General features: G+C 41.5%; 2 protein-coding genes across 9 annotated transcripts in view; one reads left to right on the top strand and one right to left on the bottom strand.

Moving 5' to 3' along the window:
* Positions 1-23,548, bottom strand: part of LOC135087457 (dTTP/UTP pyrophosphatase-like) — a 139,995-nt gene that overhangs the window by 88,783 nt on the left and 27,664 nt on the right. The gene's annotated exons all lie outside the window — the stretch shown is intronic.
* LOC135087379 (long-chain-fatty-acid--CoA ligase 4) overlaps positions 1-23,548 on the top strand; it is an 84,820-nt gene that overhangs the window by 57,773 nt on the left and 3,499 nt on the right. For 5 of the 8 annotated variants that reach the window (XM_063982161.1, XM_063982159.1, XM_063982173.1 and 2 more), the window contains 10 exons: positions 10,721-10,936; positions 11,978-12,155; positions 13,218-13,469; positions 14,504-14,722; positions 15,377-15,492; positions 16,202-16,345; positions 17,452-18,236; positions 19,433-19,532; positions 20,869-21,022; positions 22,738-22,904. In XM_063982161.1, the coding sequence (XP_063838231.1) occupies positions 10,721-10,936; positions 11,978-12,155; positions 13,218-13,469; positions 14,504-14,722; positions 15,377-15,492; positions 16,202-16,345; positions 17,452-18,236; positions 19,433-19,532; positions 20,869-21,022; positions 22,738-22,904 (2,331 nt within the window). Of the gene's footprint in view, positions 1-10,720; positions 10,937-11,054; positions 11,134-11,408; positions 11,442-11,977; positions 12,156-13,217; positions 13,470-14,503; positions 14,723-15,376; positions 15,493-16,201; positions 16,346-17,451; positions 18,338-19,432; positions 19,533-20,868; positions 21,023-22,737; positions 22,905-23,548 lie in introns of those variants that run through there. The other 3 variants (XM_063982166.1, XM_063982169.1, XM_063982170.1) reach the window with 3 other exon arrangements.

The following is a 23,548-nucleotide window of genomic DNA, read 5'->3' as shown; positions in this document are numbered from 1 at the left end:
ACACGAGTAAAAATGTTATACCAATAGCAGCTTACTGTTAGGTTACATCCAACCATGTATACGAGAACCTCAAATATGAGAATTATAAACCGATTGAGTTACACACTATAATATCTTGAGTGAGAGTCAATAATAATTCATAAGTTCTACAGGGTGTTAGGTAAATGGGTATATGAGCCGACACTAGCCCATGTTAACATGGGCATATAAATGGTATGGCGAAGTCAGAAATTTGATAACATCATTTTATTTTTTTAATTTTTATACAAAATATTTTTTATAAAATCCGATTTGTATGAAAATTTTAATAATTAAAATGAAGATATCAATTTTCGATTATGCTCATGCTCAAAAGGTTTGGTCTGATTTTAACATAAAAGATATGGGCCAGTACACAGACCTTTACCTAAAGACTGATGTATTACTATTGACAGATGTTTTTGAAAACTTTCGACATGTTTGTAAAACAAATTATCAATTAGACCCTGCCTTTTACTTAACAGCCCCAAGTCTTTCATTTGATGCTATGTTACTTAAAACAGGCGTTCAGTTAGATTTATTAACAGACTTGGAAATCATTCGTTTTATACAGAAAGGGATAAGAGGAGGGATATGTTTGTGTTCAACAAGATATGCTCAGGCAAATAATAAATACATACCTCATTATGATCCTAGCGAACCCGATTCTTTTCTGGTTTACATAGATTGCAATAATTTATATAGTTATAGCATGTGCCAATATTTACCTGTTTCGGATTTCCGTCTTTTAGATCAATGCGAAATAGATCTCTTGAATATTATAGACGTAGACGATAACGCTGAATTTGGATACATTCTTGAAGTCGATTTAATTTATCCTGAAGAGTTACATCATAGTCACAATGATTACCCTTTTTGTCCAGAAAAGTTCACACCGCCTTGTGGTAAGACTTCAAAACTAATTCCTAACTTGTATCCTAAATATCAGTACGTAATTCACTATGTATATTTAAAGACATGTATTAAAAATGGTCTAGTGTTAGATAAAATTCATCGCGTTTTATGTTTTAGACAAAGCCCATTTTTAGCTAAATATATTAATTTAAACACAGATCTAAGAAAGAAAGCTGTAACATCTTTTCAGCAAGACCTTTTCAAATTAATGAATAATTCAGCATTTGGAAAAACCCTAGAAGACAGCGAAAAAAGAGTAGATGTACGTTTGGTTAATAAGTGGTGTGATAAATCTAACAAAACTAAAAAGTTCATAACTGCAGACAGATTAATCGCAAGGCCTAATTTATTCAAATAATTTAGTCGCGGTACAAATGAAACAGGAAAGAATTATTTTAGATAAATCGATTTATATTGGTTTTGCTGTTTTGGAACTCTCTAAGAGTCATATGTATGATTTCCATTACTCAGTTGTAAAGCCTCACTACGGAGATAAAGTACAGCTATGCTACACTGATACCGATAGCTTTGTTTACAGAATTGAAACTGAAGCTTTTTATAGAGACTTAAAGAAAAATTTTATAAACTATTTTGATACAAGCAATTATAGTTCTGACAATGTATTTGGATTACCACTAAAAAATAAGAAAATACCAGGTCTGTTTAAAGACGAGTTAGGAGGTAAAATTATGACCGAATTTGTGGGTCTTCGATCTAAGTTATATTGTATTAAAACAGAATCTACATTAATCAAAAAGGCAAAAGGTGTTAAGAAAAATGTAATCAGAGATTTGTCGTCATCTGATTATAAGTCGGTTTTGTTAGATGATAAAATAATTAGAAAAAAAAAATATTTTGTTTAGATGCATTAAACATGAGATTTTCACGCAGAGTGTAAACAAGGTAGCTTTATCAAACCAAGACGATAAACGTTTTATTTCATCCGATAAAATTACCACCTGGGCATGGGGTCATCATAGGAATGTATTTTAGATTTAATTAATTAGTTTGTTAAAATTTATTATACACTCGGCATCAAATAAATCGCACCTCCCGCAACAAGCACTTATCAAACGTATGCATCCCCACTTCCCACCAACATTGGTACCATTTGAAAGCCTAGTTCTAAACTTCATTTCATTAAAGGAAAGGTTTTTACCCCAAAAATGTGTCTTTACAAGGATCCAGAGTCACTTCTTCAAAATAATAGGTAGTTACGCTATAGCCATTTTTTATTACTATAAAACTGTTAAGTTGGGATTAATCGCTATCCATCTGTTAAAGAGGACACGTGAGATCTTTATTTGGTTTTATAACCATAAAAATTGGTCTAATTGATCCCAGAGGTGAGCCCAAAGTGAGGTCTATTTTCAAGCCACATTTATGGTATAAGTTAATAATTTATTTAGAAATGAAATGTATTTTTCTTTAAGGATATTTATTGGGCTTTCAAATAACACCAATATTGTTGGGGTACCATGATTGTGTCAGAAGAAAATCTTTAAAGTTCGCGTCGCGGAAGGTGCGGTTTATTTGATGTTGAGTGTATTTTATAGAAGGTATAATATTAATTTCATTTAGATTTTAAGATTCCATTTTATAAATGTGATATTTAAATAAAGGTATTACATGTTTTTTGTGGTTTTCTTTATAATCAATCATGTTTAGAATCATATTATTTGATAAATATTTGTGCAATAATCTTTCCAATAAACTTAATAACCTAATTTTATATTACAATATGCAATTTGCAATATGCTGACACAAAACATCCGTTCGCGTTTGCAAAGTCAACGATTTCGCAATAAAGCATTATCACATGTTTTTTTACAATATTTCACCGAGAAGCTCATTCACTCCATATCACTGCTCGTCTTCAGACTACCGACGGGTTAATTATTTTGTAAGTATTCAAGTTTTTAATTTTATGACTGTACCGTCAGCTATTTTTGTAAATTTATGATGATCACTAACAATTATTATTTTTACTTTTCAGAAAATGCAAAACTCCGATATGAACATCATGCTTCCCCCATTCACCTGTGATCCCTGGGAGGGATTAACACAAGCTTGTCCAGATGTCTCGGGACAGGTTGGCGAGCCTCAAACCTCCCGGGAAAAGAGGGTTAGGCGGAAGACTGAGCAACCAACACGAAAGAAGGCACGTAGTTCTAAGTCCTACGTCATTTCTAAGGAGCGAACTAGAGGCTTACGACTTATACAAATAAGAGTGTGCGACCTGACGAGTGAGCCTTCCTGTTCAACGGCATGGGATCCGGAGGAGCACAGTGAAAGTGACGATAATGTGATGCTTAGTGCACAGTATGTAGTGACTGAAAATTATGATGAAATAATGGACATGACTGAATCAGTTATTAAAAAAATCTCTAAAAATTTGTGTAATGATAATCTTTAGTATTTAGTTTAAATTTAAAAGTTTATAATTAAGTGTAATTATTATTATGAAAAATGTTTAGTGCGAAGTTAAAAGTTTAAATAAAGTTTATGTATAAATGAAAGTGTTATTTTTTTATTTCCTTACATAGGTAACTAATAATTTAACTCTTTTTTATCAAGGATTAATAAAATAAAAACAATCAGTTTTTTTAGAATAATAATACAGTTTATTTATTATACTGCTATATTTTTTTCAACACACCATTTCTTTATACACATCACATTCTTTAATGCACAATATTTCTTATGAGTAAAACAGTTAAATAATGTAGGGTTATCAAAACAATAAAGTTTGTAAAGAGTACTTAAATTTGGAGCGCCTAAACAAGTTACATCTAAAACGTCATTTTGATTACATAAATTATGTAGGTACCCATTTGATCTTTTCTTCTCCTTTTACTAAGATATATTTGCCTTTTAAATAAGGTACGATAAGTCTTTGAAATTCTCTATAGTCAATATATCCTTCATTCCACCGATAGCCTCTGTTTTTTTCGATCCAGCAAACTTGCTTTTTTTCTTCAGCAGTCAATGAAGAGAACGGGTATGGAGGCTTAATCAAAAATATGTGACTATGCTCTTGAGTAGCTATAGCAAATTCTTTTATTATAAATTCATTTTTGGATCCTTGCAGATCTACGATTATATTATTGCTATTCATGATATTTTCTTGACGATATTACTCAGAGGTTTGTATTCAAATATACAATCGTTTAGAATCAAGCAATAAGCAGCTGTCTGATCTGGTATCTCTTGGTCTGTTTAAATTTCAACTCTTACGTCGATCGAACCCTTTAAAGTTTCGTGTTGCCTCGAACAGTCGATAACAAATAAGGGAGCTACGTCTCTGAATTCTTTCAAGCTCAACAACGGTTCTGGCCGACGTCCGTGATACGACTGTTGAAATCTTGAATACTGTTCGTATAATAAAGCAATTTTTTCTTCTGAAAAACTGACATTTAGTCCTTCATACGGATAATACGATGAATTTAAAAAGACTCTTACATCTCTTACGTGACAATGATCAAACTCTGCCATTGACAACACAGCGTTATGTTTACGATTGGTTTGTAAGGCAATTACCACAAATTGTGGTTTTTCTATTTGCGATGAAGTTTTTATAGACCAAGTATGTTTACGTGTTTTAGGCAGTAATGGGTATTCATACAGATCCCAATTACGAAATACTGATGGAATAGCTCGATCTTTCTCCAAGTGTTTCAATAGGTTAATCCTCTCACGGTCTGAAACTTTAATGTGTGGAACGCGCCAAATAATTTTATTGATTATAATGTCATCTACAACTTCACCTGCATTTAACTTGACCGCATTAAGGTTAGTATTACTTCTCAGTAACACTAACTCGTGTTTACAGTTAATGATAATCCCACCAAAAACATTCTGTGAAAAACTAGCCAAGTCTCGATGGAGCTGCTTGTTTATCTCTAAAAAGTAATGAAATCTAGACAAAGTCGTGCCAAGTCTATGGTTCCTTACTGCGATTTCTTTATTATTATAGTTAATGTTGTGTGACTTGGCCGTTGAAGGGTACAAAACCAGGTGCTCCATGACACCATTGCACCAATCTGTCACCAGAACCGCTACCCATTGACGATGGAAAATAAGTTAATCCGGGCGTTTTCAAGGCGAGAGTGAATAGGCACTTACAGGGCAGATATGTACCATCCTAGACTGCATCTCACTTAACACCAGGTGCGATTGCGGTCAAATATCTGCCTTGTCTAGCATAAAAAAAAAAAAAGTTGCCACTTGGAAAACGTTGAGCGTATTTCAATAATACTTATGCATGATTATCTTAATAAAGATTGTTCAACGGCCAAGTCACACAAAATTAACTATAATAATAAAGAAATCGCAGTAAGGAACCATAGACTTGGCACGACTTTGTCTAGATTTCATTACTTTTTAGAGATAAACAAGCAGCTCCATCGAGACTTGGCTAGTTTTTCACAGAATGTTTTTGGTGGGATTTCACTTCTTTTTGTAGAAAGTGGCATAATTATTTAACGTCGTCGTCCTTTTATAAGTATTATCGACATTTTTTTACGATATTAAACACAAATTAAACTTACCTTTAAAATGGACAACGAATAAGAATCGTTTAAATAACTTAACCTTAGCTAACCTCACGATTAATAAACGAAATCGACGAAATGAAAATTACACAACATTCAATTTAATCGACGGGGGCGTCTAGAAAGGAAAAAAAAATCTGGACACCGCGGTGCAGAAAATCGACACTCAAAGTGCTAGCGCCATCTACCGGTGAGCGGTACAGGCGAACACCACGGTGCCAGTGTGGCGCTAGTAGTATCCCAACTTAATAATATTATAAATGCGAAAGTAACTCTGTCTGTCTGTCTGTCTGTTACGCTTTCCCGCTTAAACCTCGCAACCGATTTTGATGAAATTTGGCATAGAGATAGTTTGAGTCCCGGGAAAGAACATAGGATAGTTTTTATCCCGGTTTTTGAAACAGGGACGCGCGCGATAAAGTTTTTCTGTGACAGACAAAATTCCACGCGGGCGAAGCCGCGGGCGGAAAGCTAGTTGATTATGAATGTGGTGTTACTCCAAATCTTCGATTTTCCTAATTTTTATAGTTTTCCCTTTATGTGGCCATTAAACCCTAACTCTGTACCAAATTTCAGCTCTCTGAGTTTATGGGAAGTACTAGTTCTATTTTGATGATCATCAGTGAGTGAGTGAGTGTCATAAATGCGAAACTTTGCTTTCGCTTAACTTCGGAACTAAATGACCTACAGACCTGAAATTTTGGATTTTAAGTATGTGATTATAGCTTACACTAGATGACGAAAATTTCTGCGTTCTGGTCTTATCCAGAGGTTCTCAAATAGGGGCCTGAAAATGCGGCGAAATGGTTCCAGTAAAGGATGGTACGGCAGTGTTTGCTTCGCGCTCGACTTGGCGGGGGCACTGCCGTGCCCCCAGATTTTTTCATAATCCTCTGCAAATCCTAGTATCCTATTTAATGGTATAGATGCAGAAAATGCTCCACCACTGGCATTGTTTGTTCCTGCGGTTGACCAGCCCCAAACTCGACCACATTTGGATTCATTTTCATTTAAGGATAGGTAAGATTTCATTGTTGTAGTAATACCTGCATTCTTAATTTTATCTATTTCAACTCCATTTAGGTCATATCTTATGTCTTGGAAGAGGAATAAGGCTGGATTATTAACGAAGTGTACATTTGATACTTTTTCTTTGGTGGTGCTGTTATACACAACTACTTTTCCTTCGATATACAGGGTGTTAGGTAAATGGGTATATGAGCCGACACTAGCCCATGTTAACATAGGCATATAAATGGTATGGTGAAGTCAGAAATTTGATATCATGATTTTAATTTTTTTAATTTTCATACAAAATAAATTTTATAAAATCCGATTTGTATGATAATTAAAATAATTAAAATGAAGATATCAATTTTCTGACTTCACCATACCATTTATATGACTATGTTAACATGGACTAGTGTCGGCTCATATACCCATTTACCTAACACCCTGTATAGACTACTAAGTGAAGGTAACACGTACAAGTCTTGTTGGTTGATCGGTATTCGTATTTCATCATTCTTGTTGAAACTTGTCACGTATGGTTTGTATGAATGATACTCGAAACTCAATGCTGTTATCGTATGATGTTTGTTGAGATATATTTAAAATATTCATTTTATTAAACCAATTAATTTGAGAAATTCTTTATTGGTCTTGGTTAGCTTCTTTTTTAGTTGAAGCGGTCTGTCTTTATGGAATGTTCTTTTAGAACTGAGTGGTGTACGCAATGTAGAAGGATTTTTATTGAAGTTAATCCTTTTTTTCTGAAATGTAAATACAGTTGTACTTCTTCACCTCGTAAGTTTATCTCTTTGTTTTCAGCGTCCAACAGCTTGATATTTATAGCACTTATAGAACTTTTATTGACAGGAAAATAAATTAAATTTTTAGGTATTTCAATTATTCGATAACCAGGTGGTACATTAGGTACGAATTCATAAATTATATGGCTTGCTTTCCCGTTCACAAATGAACCACTGACTACATCGCATTCGATCCTCACAATGGTTGTTGATAGAATGCTCACAGGATACTTTGATTCAGTGCTTATATTTGCATTTATTGTTTCCATTCCAAAACCCAAAATTTTACCAATTGAGCCACTTTTATTAAAATGAACGTCTTTAGAACAATAAATATTTGTTTTCAATGTGTTATTATTGCAAGTAAGTTTTAATGTAATGTTCTTGATGTTATTTTTTAAATAATCACAAATATCCTGAAGCTCGTAAGACCCTTCAGGAATTTCGATGATCTCATTTTCACCATAGTAAAACTTGTTGTTTCTTTTATCTATGTTGGGAATTGAATTTAAGGTTGAAAAATATAAAAGACCGCATTCGTAGTCGTCTCGAAGCTCCAAGGTCGGTGAATAATTAAGTGTGTTAAGGAGGCTCCTGTTTTCTCTTAACCCCAGGGATAGATTTCAGTGCGCTTCGGTTTACACATTAGTATAGGCCTGAGGAACAAAATGCACTATGGGTTGATTCTGGGCAGCACTTGGTCCAACTTCCATACATGGATTGGCACTGTCCTTTCTAGGCTTTCGTGTTGATTCGATAAATATACTTAGCATTGCGTTCGTAACACTTTGTTTGGATTTGGACTTCAACGGTCTAACCCATACGTATTTTGAAAAAGCATCAATTACAACTAGAACATATTTATATCCTTTATTTAATGATGAATATTTTTGAAAATCCATAAGGTCAGCTTGCCATAAATCATCTATCCCTTTAATAATCGTATGTCGACGGATGAAATTTCTTCTCGCTGCTTTGTGTAGCTTGTTGACTATATCTTGTTTACTCATTCTTGATGGATTTTGCTGCAATCATCAGATCGATTTCTTTTTTTGTGTAATTTAATGTAGTAAAATTATTAGTAGTTAATTTTTCCAAATTATTAAGATACTTTTTAATATTACTTTGAATGTTTTTCAATTAATTTTTTAAATCTTGAACACATTTATCCACATACTCTTTATTTACAGCCTCGTCTTCTTTTTCCGGAGTTGGTAGTCCTTTTAATCTCGATGATTTTAAATCAAAGTCTCCTGCATCTGACCTTACTAATGTGTCATCAGTAAGAATATTAGTAAATTCAGATAGTCGTAAACGCTTATGAACGTGATGACCAAATTTATCTATGTTCATTGCCGTCTGCTCGGCTTCTGTAGTGTAATGGTACTGCCAAACCCTCCTGTTGGGAGCTTTATATATTTTATGTCTTTTATAATACCAGCTTCATTCAATTCCTCTATTATTGCATAAATTTCATTTTGTACTCCAGTGTTACCAGCTGCCCATGATCCAAGTAGTAATTTTAACCTTTCCACTAATTCATTTGGATCATCCCAATAAACCAAATCAGTATCCTTCTTAACTTCTTTCAAAATATGGATGCCTTCGGCTCGTGGGAGACTTTCTACACTACTCGTGTGACTTCTAGAGAACTTAAACAAAGGTTTGATCACGTTCATATATTTAAAACCTTTGTTACTGTTTATTGGTTTTGATGGATCACAGTTTCGTTTGTGTGCATTGGTATCTATAAGTACTAATTTATAATTTTGTAAATCCTCATTTGTAATCATTTTTAAATCTGGAGTTTTTTTGTACAATAATTCTTTTAAGCCTGGAGTTTTTTTTAGGCTACGGTTTCCAATTTTCAAAATGCGGTCATCATCATGAACACGCGTATTGCCGAGCATCAGCTTTCCCTTTACGTTTCTAATACCATAAGGTACATCACTCATCACTTCAGATGACACCGACCATGATAAAGAATCGTTATTGATACTCGGTGATGATTGAAGAGATTTAAATGAGTTTTCATGGACATCGTAATCCACCGAGGGCGATGTAGTAAGGGTTTTGTTAGATGTTTTGCAAACATCTGTATTATCTAAATCCTCTTCATCATCGTCGCGTTCTTCATAATCTTCAGTAGAAGTATTTGATGCTTCACTTTCTTAGTTCTTTTAGCTTCTGAGTTTTGCTCCAATCCTTCATTTATAAGACGTTTTTCATCAGTTTGGTTTGTTAGTTGTTTCAGCGGGTTAATGATAGGTTTAAATATCGTGTCCAAAGCCATATCATTTGAATTTTTTACATCTTTAATCATTTCTACTTTTCTTTTTACAGCTGCAGCAGATTTTACTATTTGTTCCTTTAAGTTTCGTTCCATTGTTAAGATTCCTGTTCTGTTTGACTTCTCTAATCAAACTGAGTGATTGCTAACTTAACATCTATACTTATAAAAAGTTTAGTCCATTACTATGAATGTATCAAACTTCATTCGATAACAGCCTTTGTTTCGTTCACAATCCTTATTGATGACCACATAACTGTAAGGTTTACTCCATACAGTTGAGCACATTTCACGAAACTGTGACCATGACATGTCAGACCCAACATGTTCATCGTAAACGTGTCTTAGATTTATATCATCTTGCTTGAACAATATAATAAGATTAGCATTATCTCTTACCAGTTGCTTAGGTATTTTAGTATAAGTTTGATTCATATAAAAACAATCAATGTTTTTATGCCGACCCATGGCAAAATAATCGCGTATATTGTTTTGTTTTTCACAAGCAACATCGTCAAATATGATAATCGAGTCAGGCAATGCTTCGTGGGGACTCAAAATTTCACTATTATGATTATACTTGTTATAAGATGTGCCTGCCACCTTGTCCAATACTTTTTCTAAAAATACGTACTTAGGTTGGTATAAAGACTTAGAATACACTATAGGTTACGAAAACGTGGTCCATCCTTATGTAACAATAAACTGATAACTAAATTGGTCTTCCCACAGTTCGATGGACCACACACGATACTACGTATAGTATTTGGCAATAATTTCCCGTGACGCTTAGGCTCGTTCGATGCTTCAGGACAGATGCATTCCAATTTAAGTGATTCTTTTTGTTTCAGAAATTTCATAACAGAATTTTTAAGTCGACTGTCGTGATCTGTGGATTTCAAAGAACTGATGAAAAAGGTTACAAGCATGGGTTACTTACGTTCGTATTATTGGGCGATGAGATCCTAATTCACTTTTTTGTTATAATTGGTCGTTCTAATTAACTTTCTTCGAATGAGCGGACGAAGGAAGCGAATGAGAAGAAAGTGAATTAGAACGAACAATTATAACCTACTCCTACATACTACTAAAGAATTTGAATCTGAATTTAAACATTTTGTGTTGTCCCTCAGGCGCGCATCATCGACAGCACAAGCGACACGGTGACGGTGCGCTCGGTGTGCGAGCCGTGCGAGCTTCACGTGCGCATGGTGCGCGACGGCGTGGGCACCATGGAGGCCATGCTGCGTGCCGCCGCCGCGCGCTACGCCGCCCGGCCCTCGCTCGGCACGCGCACCGTGCTCAGCGAGGAGGACGAGCCGCAGCCCAACGGCCGCGTCTTCAAGAAGGTAAGACGCAGCGCTACGGAGGCTAGACGTACTTTATAGGTATGACGCAATGCTACAGGGGATGGGCCGCGTATACTATTGCGCTACATCGCGCTACAGGGGTTAGACTTCTCTACGCCGCCCGGCCCTCGCTCGGCACGCGCACCGTGCTCAGCGAGGAGGACGAGCCGCAGCCCAACGGTCGCGTCTTCAAGAAGGTATGACTCAATGCTACAGGGGATTTATTTATTTATTTATTTATTCATAAATAGAACGGTATTACCAATTACACTATTCAAACAAGACGTAACAAAGCTCAGAATAACATTTAAGTAATTAAAAACAATTTAACTGGATCGGGTACGCTATTGCGCTACACGGGTCACACTTGGCTACACTGCGCTACGCTAGACTAGACCTGGTGCGCTACGCGGGCTTGATTTCGCCAATGCGTTACACCGCCCGGCCCTCGCTTGGCACGCTCTGAGAGGACAAGCCACAGCCCAACGGCCGCGTCTTCAAGAAGGTAAGACCCAACGCTACAGGGGCTAGAAAAACTGGTACTTCATTGCGATACACCGCGTTACAGGGGTTAGACTTCGCTATGCTGTCCGGCTATCGCTCCACACGCGCATCGCGCATGAGGAGGACGTAGCCGTAGCCCAACGGCCGCGTCTTTAAGAAGGTATGACGCAGCGCTACTATACCAGACTGGGGACTAGACCTGGTGCGCCATTGCGCTACGCGGGCTAGATTTCGCTACGCCAATGCGTTACACCGCTCGACCCCTTCTCGGCACGCGCACCGTGCTCTGAGAGCAAGTAGGTACGCCACTGCGCTACACGGACTAGACCTGGTCCTCATTGCGCTACACCGCTCGCTACGCTAAATAAATCGGTGTACCAGAATTTAGGATACATTCAAACGATTACATTCATATTCCCAACTAAAGACCCACCCTTCTTTATCTGATTCGAACTTAAATACTGTTGTAGATGATTTATCAAAAATATCATTTTTAAACCAGTTCTCGTCTTACATCACATCTGATTTTATCCCCAGTTCAACATGGGCGACTACGTCTGGCGGACGTACACGGACGTGGAGCGCGAGGCGCGGCACTTCGGCGCAGGGCTGCGCGAGCTGGGCTGCCGGCCGCGCCACAACCTCGTCATGTTCGCCGAGACGCGCGCCGAGTGGATGGTCGCCGCGCACGGCTGCTTCAAGCAGAGCATCCCGGGTGAGTGCGCGCGCTAGGCTCAGTACGGCTAGCAAGAAAAACTTTCGAGTTCGAATCGTTTGCGTGTTCGAATCACCTTCATATGATTTAGTACGAAAACTACAACAGCGCCCTTGTGAACGTGTTGTAAAGTGAACTTAGTATGAGAAATGGTTGCACGAAACTTATTTTGAGTATCAAAATTGTCACGTTATCGTTTAATTCGAAGGTTGAGTATCAATTTTTGTTGAATTCGCAAACGATTCGAAAACGAAAGTTGTTCATGCTAGAAGTACGGGCTACGTCTGACGGACGTATAATGGGAGAAAAATCATTCGCACTATACGATACTGCACTGCCTAATAAATGCAGTACTCGGAAGCGAACTGTGACTTTGCGGCGATTACAAATAGATCCAAAACGGTCGTAGTGGCAGGACTTCAATGAACTAGAACAACCTATGTCTCGAAAATAAATGAAATAAAAATATTCGCCGAGATTTCAAGACTATTCCAGTAGTGAACGAGTGACTACTGTACGTCTGGCAGGCGTACATAAATGGGAAGAAGTAACTGCAGCGAAAGCTAGTGTTATAGTTACATAAATTCATTCTCAAGCTATTGTCAGTTATACAGTAATAATAATGTTTATGTGGAAGATGTAATTGCTGTTCTTCTCGAAATGCTATGTCAATAAACATAACACAAAGGCTTCTTAAGAACAACAATTGACGATTTGTGAGTACCAATTTATTTAGTCCACACATTTTTTTTTAAATATCCTTAGACATTTTACACTACTTCTCTAGTCCCAAACTAAGCAAAACTTTTACTATGGGCACTAGACAACTAGACTAGGTTTTGGATTTGATAATTTGGCATGCAGGTACCTTAGTAAAATTAAAGCTTAGTTACAATAGGATATTGCAAAATTTCCACGGGAACGGGAGTTAGCGGGAAAAAACATTTGTATAAAAAAATCTTAACCGCGTAAGATAGATGAAGGGGGTAAAACGGGATCCACGCGTACGAAGTCGCGGGCGGCCGCTAGTCCTCTAATAAAACGAAACACAACTCATTCCAGTGGTGACGATATACGCGACGCTCGGTGACGAGGCGATCGCGCACGGCATCAACGAGACGGAGGTGTCGACGGTGATCACGACGCACGAGCTGCTGCCCAAGTTCCGCAAGATATTGGCCAAGACGCCGCGGGTCGACACCATCGTGTTCATGGAGGACCAGCTGCAGAAGACCGACCGCGACGGGTTCAAGCCCGGCATCCGCATCGTGGCCTACAAGGAGGTCGTCGAGATGGGCGCCAACTCCAAAATCGGTGAGTTGGTCAGATAGAGAGATAGCTTGGCGTTGCGGGCCATTCCCGTCGGCCCCCCGCCTAAGTCTAAGGTTATGGCCGGATACTCGTGACACCCCCACCGTTTCAGTCCCACACACCACCCTGTCACTCGGCAGTGGTACGCAAAGCATTTCCTCTGCGACAAAAAAAAAAGATAGAGTGATATGTTAGCCAATAACATCTCACTCGCTAGATCTTCAGTTACTCCATGATCATGGCGCTTGCAACAGTGCCGAAATATTATCATCATCATTTCAGCCACAGGACGTCCACTGCTGAACATAGGCCTCCCCCAATGACTTCCACATCGCACGGTTGGTAGCGGCCTGCATCCAATGCCTTCCTGCTAGGTACCTTTATCAGGTCTTCGGTCCACCTTGTGGGTGGACGTCCTACGCTGCCGAAATATCGGAGGCTCGTAAATAAAAACTAAAAAGGTACATGGTAGCAATCCTGTAGATAACTATTCTTAAAATTAAGCATACTGCTTGTTGTATTTGCACAGGCAACTGTCCTCTGTTTCCTGTAACTTTATTTGTTACAGTAATGTAACGTAAAGTACAGTACGGTAACGTAATGTAACGTCAGTACGGTAACGTAACGAACAAATGTTTGTAAAAATTTTACAAAAAGAATTTTGATCTATTCTGTGCAGCTTTCAATTTTGGAAAAGAGAATGGAGTTTCTCGCACTGATCTAATCTAAAGCCTGGTCCGTGAGCACGTAGAATTTTGTCCAATGACCCCAAGCTACCGATCCTTATCGCTCGCGCGTAATTATGTTGCTATCGCGCTCGCACACTCACTGCGGGCGCCCGTAGCACAGTCGCGACAGCAATACAATTACACGCGAGCGATAAGGATGGGTAGCTTGGGTTCATTAGACAAAATTCTACGTGCTCACGGACCAGGCTTTAGTACCAGGCGAATCTAGTAAAATCATGCAAAAAAAGTTAGAAATAAAAGTGTTCTTTAAAAGAATGAATTCTGACGTTTACTTCATGTGCATTACAGAGACGGTTCCTCCCTCGCCATCGGACACGGCCATCGTGATGTATACGTCAGGCTCCACAGGCGTGCCCAAGGGCGTGGTGCTGTCCCACCGCAACATGATCGCCACGCTCAAGTCCTTCGCCGACGCCGTGCCCATCAGAGAAGACGACATCCTGATGGGCTTCCTGCCACTTGCCCACGTCTTTGAACTCCTGGCTGAGAGCATCTGCATCATTGCCGGTGAGTTCAGAGCATCCACTAGCTTGCTAAAGCGACTTGACGTAACTTGATCGCCTGACTGAAGTCCTTCGCTGACTCCGTCTCTATCAGAGAAGACAATATCCTGATGGGCTTCCTGCCACTTGCGCTCATCTCTGAAATGCTAGCTGAGAGCATCTGCATCATTGCTGGTGAGCCTTTAAACTCCAGTATATTTTTTACCTTGATTTATCATGGGAGCCGTCTGAGAAGTCGCGCTTATTTGGACGTTAGTAAAAAATCTAAAAGATTTAATTTGATATGAAAATGAAATATTTTATTCAGCGACACAAAACAGCATCAAAATTAAGAAACAAAAGTAAAACTAGATAGAGTAGGTAATGTGTGTGTCACCGAAACGGTATCCACTCAGCATTATGCCGAGGTGTCGTAAGGGACACTACGACCCTGGTCTTCCATGGATACTCGAAGGGCAAGAGGTACCGCTATACACAGCAATACTACTTCGGTCAACCGTCATTGCATCAACATATCCATTCGGCTCGGTCGCTAAATTAGAGCACAACACTTATGACGTCTGTTTCTGTCGCTATCGGGACCCGTTTTCCAAATGCCACAGCGCCATTCTAAATTATAACCTAACCTAGTATTTACACGTACCCATTATCTCCGCAGGCGTCCCTATCGGCTACTCGACGGCGCTGACGATGCTGGACTCGTCCAATAAGATCATGAAGGGCACGAAGGGCGACGCCACCACGCTGCAGCCGACCTGCCTCACCACCGTGCCGGTTAGTACACCATAGAATCAATTTAACTGATCGTTACTGGTGCTTGCTTGTAAACTTTTCGGACGCTAAGGCTGGGTTGCACCATCATAATTTAACTTTAACAAACGTCAAGTCTTTCAAACTCCATACAAAAATACCGGTTATTGTTAAAGTAAGGTGATGCAATCCAGCCTAAAAGTGTTAACGCTAGTTTTTTATATTCTTCAAGTAAATGTGTAAATGGACTTGCTTGAATCGAGTATTTTAGCCTCATTTCAGACCACGTCAAAACCAATGAGGGCACCATATTAGCACTCACCGATTTGTGCAACTGTAGTTAGGTCCTGTTACTGGCGTTTCTTAGATAATGGCGTCAACTTGAAGGACTTGAAAAACTTTTGCATTTGCCCTCATTAAAATGGCTCCACTGCAGAGGTCCTATCAGTGGAGAAAAGTTGAACGTGAACTTCGAGCTCCTCCTATGTTCTGATTAATTTCGTTGCGAGTCCAAATCAAATAACAGTTTAACTTTCCCCCGGGACAAAAATGACCTTCACTGGTTGGGTCTTTATTGGCGTGGCGGTCAAGCTGTAGATCCTGGCTACACAGGAGTTGCAGCGGTGGCAACCAGTGGTGGGGATGGTCCCGAATCACTCGCTAGAGGCACCACCTAGCAAGCGTCATTACATCCTCCTTGTTACATCAATATATCAATGTTGTTGTGTTACAGCTGATCCTGGACCGCGTGAGCAAGGGCATCACGGACAAGGTGTCGAAGAGCGGCGAGTTCGCGGGCGCCTTCTTCCGCTGGGCCTACTCCTACAAGCAGGCCTGGATGCGCCGCGGCTACGACACGCCCATCCTCAACCAGCTGGTGAGCTCATAATATGTTTGTGGTCGGGTGGTGGGTACTTGACATCGTTTAGCAGTAATTATTCCATGACGCTGCTTCTCCAAAAGAACAATTACTCATTCTGGGAGGAAAAAATGGACCTAGTTTTTAATTGCCGCATCCGTATTAATATATACAATATTTTTAATGGAACTACATAGCATCGTCTTTTATCGTGTGTTCCGTTCGGCTCCTTTAAAAGGGCTCTTTAAAATTACACACCAACAACATTGTAATTTGAACCTTATCCCTTAACACAAAGGTCATTAATCAAAAATCAGTCAACATTTAGGCCCAGAACAGACGGTGAAACGCAACTGCAACGAAACTGCAACTTTCTGATGATTCTGATGAATGAAACTGAAACTGAAAGTTTCAAACCGGTCGCATCATGTGTGGTCTCTCAACGGACGCTATGGTAGAAACTTAGATGCAACTCAAAAGTAACTAGCAGTTGGAGTTTCGTTGCAGTTGCGTTTTACCGTCTGTTCTGGGCCTTACAGTTACATAAGTAACGTGATTGGTGTCGTTCAGATGTTCAGCAAGGTGCGCGGGCTGCAGGGCGGGCGGCTGCGGCTTTAGGCTAAGAACTGATGGCGCGATTTTCACCCGCGCCCGCGGCAGTTGTGTTTTATTTCAAAACTCACAGGAGCGGTTATTTGCGCGGTTATTCTAAGAACTCACGGCACGATTTTCACTCGCGCCCGCGTGAAAATCGTGCCGTGCGCTAAGTCACTGGTACAAAATGGTCGCCCACATCGGGCTGTTTTGGCTGCGGTTACCGCGGCCCGCGCGATTCTACTAGTTGCCCGCCGGTGCCGCGGGACCCGCATACAACCGCGCCCGCTGCGGGCGAAAACCGCGTCGTGAGTTGTGCATTAATTTTTACATATTATGTATTTGCATTCTACTGAAGCTGCGGGCCGTGGGCGCGGGTGATAATCGCGACATGAGTTCTTAGCCTTAAAGGTTTTCACTCTAAGGCATCGATCTCTTTCCATTGTAATTTGAACCTTATCCCTTTGTGATAAGGTCGAAAATCGATGAAAAATTTTCAATAGGGGGTTAATGAATGTGTGTATTCCCAGATGTTCAGCAAGGTGCGCGGGCTGCTGGGCGGGCGGCTGCGGCTGCTGCTGTCGGGCGGCGCGCCGCTGTCGCCCGACACGCACGCGCAGCTGCGCATCTGCCTGTGCTGCGACGTCGTCACCGGCTACGGGCTCACCGAGACCACCTCGTGCGCCACCGTCATGGACTTCGCCGACAGGTACGGGACTGTTCCCACATCTGCCTGTGCTGCGACGTCGTCACCGGCTACGGGCTCACCGAGACCACCTCGTGCGCCACCGTCATGGACTTCGCCGACAGGTACGGGACTGTTCCCACATCTGCCTGTGCTGCGACGTCGTCACCGGCTACGGGCTCACCGAGACCACCTCGTGCGCCACCGTCATGGACTTCGCCGACAGGTACGGGACTGTTCCCACATCTGCCTGTGCTGCGACGTCGTCACCGGCTACGGGCTCACCGAGACCACCTCGTGCGCCACCGTCATGGACTTCGCCGACAGGTACGGGACTGTTCCCACATCTGCCTGTGCTGCGACGTCGTCACCGGCTACGGGCTCACCGAGACCACCTCGTGCGCCACCGTCATGGACTTCGCCGACAGGTACGGGACTGTTCCCACATCTGCCTGTGCTGCGACGTCGTCACCGGCTACGGGCTCACCGAGACCACCTCGTGCGCCACCGTCATGGACTTCGCCGACAGGTACGGGACTGTTCCCACATCTGCCTGTGCTGCGACGTCGTCACCGGCTACGGGCTCACCGAGACCACCTCGTGCGCCACCGTCATGGACTTCGCCGACAGGTACGGGACTGTTCCCACATCTGCCTGTGCTGCGACGTCGTCACCGGCTACGGGCTCACCGAGACCACCTCCTGCGCCACCGTCATGGACTTCGCCGACAGGTAGCCATGACCATGACCATGACCAGTCTGGTCGCCGAGCACGTAGAATTTTGTCCAATGACCCCAAGCTACCCATCCTTATCGCTCGCGCGTAATAATATTGCTGTCGCGACTGTGCGACGCGCGCCCGCAGTGAGTGTGCGAGCGCAACAGCAACATAATTACGCGCGAGCGATAAGGATGGGTAGCTTGGGCTCATTGGACAAAATTCTACGTGCTCAGAGACCGGGCTTTATACTCATGAAAGCTGACGATTCTAAAATCGAGTCGCCGTGGCCTCTCACTATAGCACTATACAGAAGCTCAAAGTTGCACAGCGTGCTGTGGAGAGGGCTATGCTTGGTGTTTCTTTGCGAGATCGAATCAGAAATGAAGAGATCCGTAAACGAACTAAAGTCGCTGATATAGCCCGACGGATTAGCAAGCTAAAGTGGCAGTGGGCAAGGCACATAGTACGAGCAGATAGTATTCGCGCGTAATTACAGATAGATACAGGCCAAGAGCTACCTCATTGTGGATAAAAAAAAATGTATTGCTATCGCGCTCGCACACACTGCGGCCGCCCGTCGCGCCATCGCGACAACAATGTAATTACGCGCGAGCGATAAAGATGGGTAGCTTGGGTCACTGTACGAAATTCTATCTGCTCAGCGACCGGACTTTAGCCGTGGAATAGACTAGGCCGGACGAAATTTCGAGTTATTGTCCATGCTTTACATGGACAATAACTCGAAATTTCGTCCCAAAGACTGATGGAAACCCTCAGATTTTAGTGGGTTAGCCTACCCACTACACTATGCCCATCATTGGCGTATGAAAACGAAACGGTGCTCGACTCTGAGACAAGCTTAATTCCACCATGTTGTTGACGACATTGAGTAGACATTTTTTAAATACCGTCGCGAAGAAAACTTTTTGTACTATCGGCAACAGGGTTAACTGCCCATTGCCAGTGATGTCATCTCGTTCTATCGCAAAGAATCACCATTTGATGAGAGCCAGAGCAAAAATGGAAATGGGTAGTTAACAGTGTGGCCGTGTGTACATAGTACATATTATTATTCTGTGGTGTTAATAACATTTCGTTCTGTGCAGGTCGACGGGCCGTGTGGGCGCGCCCACCACAGGCACAGACATCAAGCTCGTGAACTGGGAGGAGGGCAACTACCGCGTCACCAACAAGCCCTTCCCGCAGGTAACTACACCACATGTCATCGTTCGTTCGTTCGTTTCAGCCAAATGACGTCCACTGCTGAACAAAGGCCTCCTCCAAGGTTTTCCACAATGCACGGTCCTGCGCTGCCCGCATCCAGGCTCTTCCCGCGACCTTTACGAGATCGTCGCTCCACCTAGTAGGAGGCCTGCCCACGCTACGTCTTCCAGCCCGTGGTCGCCACTCGAGAACTTTTCTGCCCCAACGGCCATCGTCTCTACGAGCTATGTGCCCCGCCCACTGACACTTGGTTTTAGCAATTCTGCGAAACCACATGTCATACGAATATCTAATGAGTGAACAAACGGACTCATTCAACTCCCATTCAGCCACGCCATGTTGCATGTGGAATGAGTGAAGGAACGAGTTAATGAACGAACTCGTCCTACTTCCTTTTAGCTACGTCATATTCCATGTTGAATAAGTGAACGACCTCACTTAATCATTCAGTTCATTCGTTGTTAAATTATGGTAGTTCGTTTCACTAGCTTTAATAGCCTGAAAATTCAGTAACAGTATTTTCTTATTAACTCTGTATAGGCTTACATTTTATTAGGACTAAAGTCCTTATGACTAATGTCCTTACGACTAAAGTAATTATGTTGCTGTCACGCTCGCACACTCACTGCGGCCGCCCGTCACACAGTCGCGACAGCAATATAATTACGCGCGAGCGATAAGAATGGGTAGCTTGAGATCATTGGACGAAATTCTACGTGCTCACAGACCGGGCTTTAATTCGTTTCACTAGTTGTAAATAGCCTTAAAAATTCAGCAACAGTATTTTCTTATGAAATCTGTATCGGCTTACATTTTACAAGGACTAGTTGTAGCGATATAATTTACAGTTCATGACCATTTGCCATTATTATTTAAGTTGCGTATACAAACACTGAAGCCGTGTATTCATTAGGCAACATTTGTTGATAAACACTGTTTATAAACTGTTATAAACAATGTTTCATCATCTCTGTTAACAGTTTATAAACAGTCCATAAACATAGGTTATGAAACATTGTTATACATTTTGCCGTGCTCCCCGCTTTGAGTGGAGAGCAAGTGTGGACGGCCAAGTTTCTCCATATTTATGGTAAACTTGTTTCACACTAAAGCCTGGTCCGTGAGCACGTAGAATTTTGTTGCTGTCGCGCTCGCACACTCACTGCGGGCGCGCGTCGCACAGTCGCGACAGCAATATAATTACGCGCGAGCGACAAGGATGGGTAGCTTGGGGTCATTGGACAAAATTCCACGTGCTCACGGACCAGGCTTTAGTCATAAACAAATGCACGTGGACTAACCATGCCTATGGTCGCAGGGTGAGATCGTGATCGGCGGCGAGTCGGTGGCGGAGGGCTACTACAAGAACCCCGAGAAGACGAAGGAGGAGTTCGTGGAGGCCGACGGCATGCGCTGGTTCAAGTCCGGCGACATCGGCGAGCTGCACCACGACGGATGCATCAAGATCATCGGTCAGTACCATCTTTATGAAATACTAGCTTTCGGTCCGCGGCTTCGCCCGCGTGGAATTTTGTCTGTCACAGAAAAACTATCGCGCGTGTCCCTATTTCAAAAACCGGGATAAAAACTATCCTATGTCCTTTCCCGGGACTCAAAATCGGTTCAGTGGTTTAGGCGTGAAAGCATGACAGACAGACAGTTACTTTCGCATTTATAATATTAGTATAGATTCCATTGATTGAGTTTCCACATTTTATTGATTTTGACTCTTATTTCAAAGGCTGTAAGATTGTGATTTATTGTGACTGAAAAGTTTTGGTGAAATTGTGCATTCAACAACACTCTTTTACCACAAAATATAACAGAAGGTAAACTCCATACTAAGCGCGCTCGAGCCACGCACACATAGACACCGCTCACGTACGCGTTATTAAGACTGTCTTGGACGAATGCGAGGCGCGACTGCGTTCGCTTGAGTGACGCTGCTCACGCGTTCGTAAAATTATTTTTTTTGCGAAATTTAGTGAACAACAAAAAAGGGGTATTATAACATTTGTTAAGTAGACGGTTGCTTACACTCAACATTAAAAACTAAATTTTCGTTTTTGAAACTAACAGTTGATTCCGGGAGGTAAGTCCTATTTATTTGTATTTCAATAGTTCGTTTAACGTTGAAAAATTGAAAGCCAACTCAATTATTAGGAATATCGAATTGTTTTAGAGAGGTTTTAGGAATTATTGGAATAATAGTGTCAACCACTCAACTAAATACTACTTCCTTCTCGTGTATTTGTTTGCAAACTATTACTATAATAACGTACTAAACATAACTGCATAAGTATACGTGGATATCTGTTTTGTCTTTCTTCCATAGTATTAAGAGTAACATTTTTCTATCATAACGAAATAAACGCAACACATGACAAGACAACCCTAGCGCGACGGCCGAGCGTGCGAGCGAGAGAGGTATGCAAAGCGAGGTAGATACATGAGTTTACCTTCTGTTATATTTTGTGCTTTTACTATTCAATGTACTAGGTAACTGAGGGAGTACTAAACTTTTTCGACGACTTTATTCGCTATGTTATCTCATAAATGCATTATAACAAATGTGAATGTCAGTGGCGTAGCGTGCCTTAGACGGGTCCTTTAAATCAAAATGTGTTGCGGGGGTATTAAAAAAGGTCATTGCAAAATTAAAGAACTACCCTCGGCAGGTGCCTACTCGTCTAGCCGAAAAAGTCTGGCACAGGGGCCGCTGTATTTCGGGAGCCTCGTATTATAAATATGATGGTAGCTACGCCCCTGTGTGCCAATTGAGCAGTTGATCTAATCATTGGTGTTGCATTCGCCACGTAGATAAAGTACATCAAGCAAAAAAATAATATCGTTATTTGTATATACTAATTTGTACTTACAAATCGTCAAATTAATGCTCTTAAGGTCTCATTCTTTTTTTGCCTTACCAGCACTTCGAGACAAACATTTGGCAAGTGCTGAGAAGAAGCGCCGCAACAAACTCAGTCACCACTGTCTGCCGGTTTAAAAATATAAAAAAGTAGGAACTAGAAAGTTACAATCCATTCAGACGCAAGTTACTCGCGTTCCCGTTGATAGAAGGTAGCCTTAAGACTCTAAGATCAATCGGGCGCGCAAGCTCACGCCAGACGTTTGAGTGGGAAATTTTTAGTGTGGCTGTATCCTAAACGTGCGTGTGTCCCCGCAGACCGCAAGAAGGACCTGGTGAAGCTGCAGGCGGGCGAGTACGTGTCGCTGGGCAAGGTGGAGGCCGAGCTCAAGACGTGCGCGCTGGTCGAGAACATCTGCGTCTACGGCGACTCCACCAAGACCTACACCGTCGCGCTCGTCGTGCCGCACCCGCAGCGCTTGCAGGTAACAACCCATAACAGGCCTGTTCATCTCCGCGTGTTTACATCGAAAACAAAACACGCACGATGGCCCACCTACAGGATACTATTCGACAAGGCCTCACATACGAGCGAACATTGACTTACGCACGCGTATTCATGTGTATGATGGAAGAAAATAAAGAAAATGGTGTACTAAATACTGTGCAGTATTTAACTGCCTAAATAATAATAAAACACAGAATGTACTTTTTTAAGTTGCTTCAAGACACTGAGAGATAAATAAGTAGTTAATATTATTCATGATAATTCATGCTAAATCATGTATTTCCTCCGCCATTTTCCGCAGTTTGGCACCTCACGTCAATTTACAGATTTGTCGCCCCGGGGGGGGGGGGGGGGTTGTTGTTGGATCATAAATCAGTCAATAAACCGGTTTTTGGATCCACGCAGGTGAATAATGAATAAAGATAGTTTTATTCGCTAAAAAAAGTACCGCGGGCCGGTGCTGGAAAGAAGCAGCGCAAGAAACTCAGTCATTATCGTCAGCCCGTCATATGTTTTATAGCCCCGTCGTTGATCCGTTTCCCGGCTTTAACCTAACCCTTAACGTTGTCGTGGGTGGCTAAACTTAATACACTAGAGCAGTGTTTTTCAACCTGTGGGTCG

This window comes from Ostrinia nubilalis, chromosome 3 (genome assembly GCF_963855985.1).
Source record: "Ostrinia nubilalis chromosome 3, ilOstNubi1.1, whole genome shotgun sequence".
In the NCBI taxonomy this organism is placed as follows: domain Eukaryota; kingdom Metazoa; phylum Arthropoda; class Insecta; order Lepidoptera; family Crambidae; genus Ostrinia; species Ostrinia nubilalis.
This window is presented reverse-complemented; position numbering and strand designations above follow the sequence as displayed.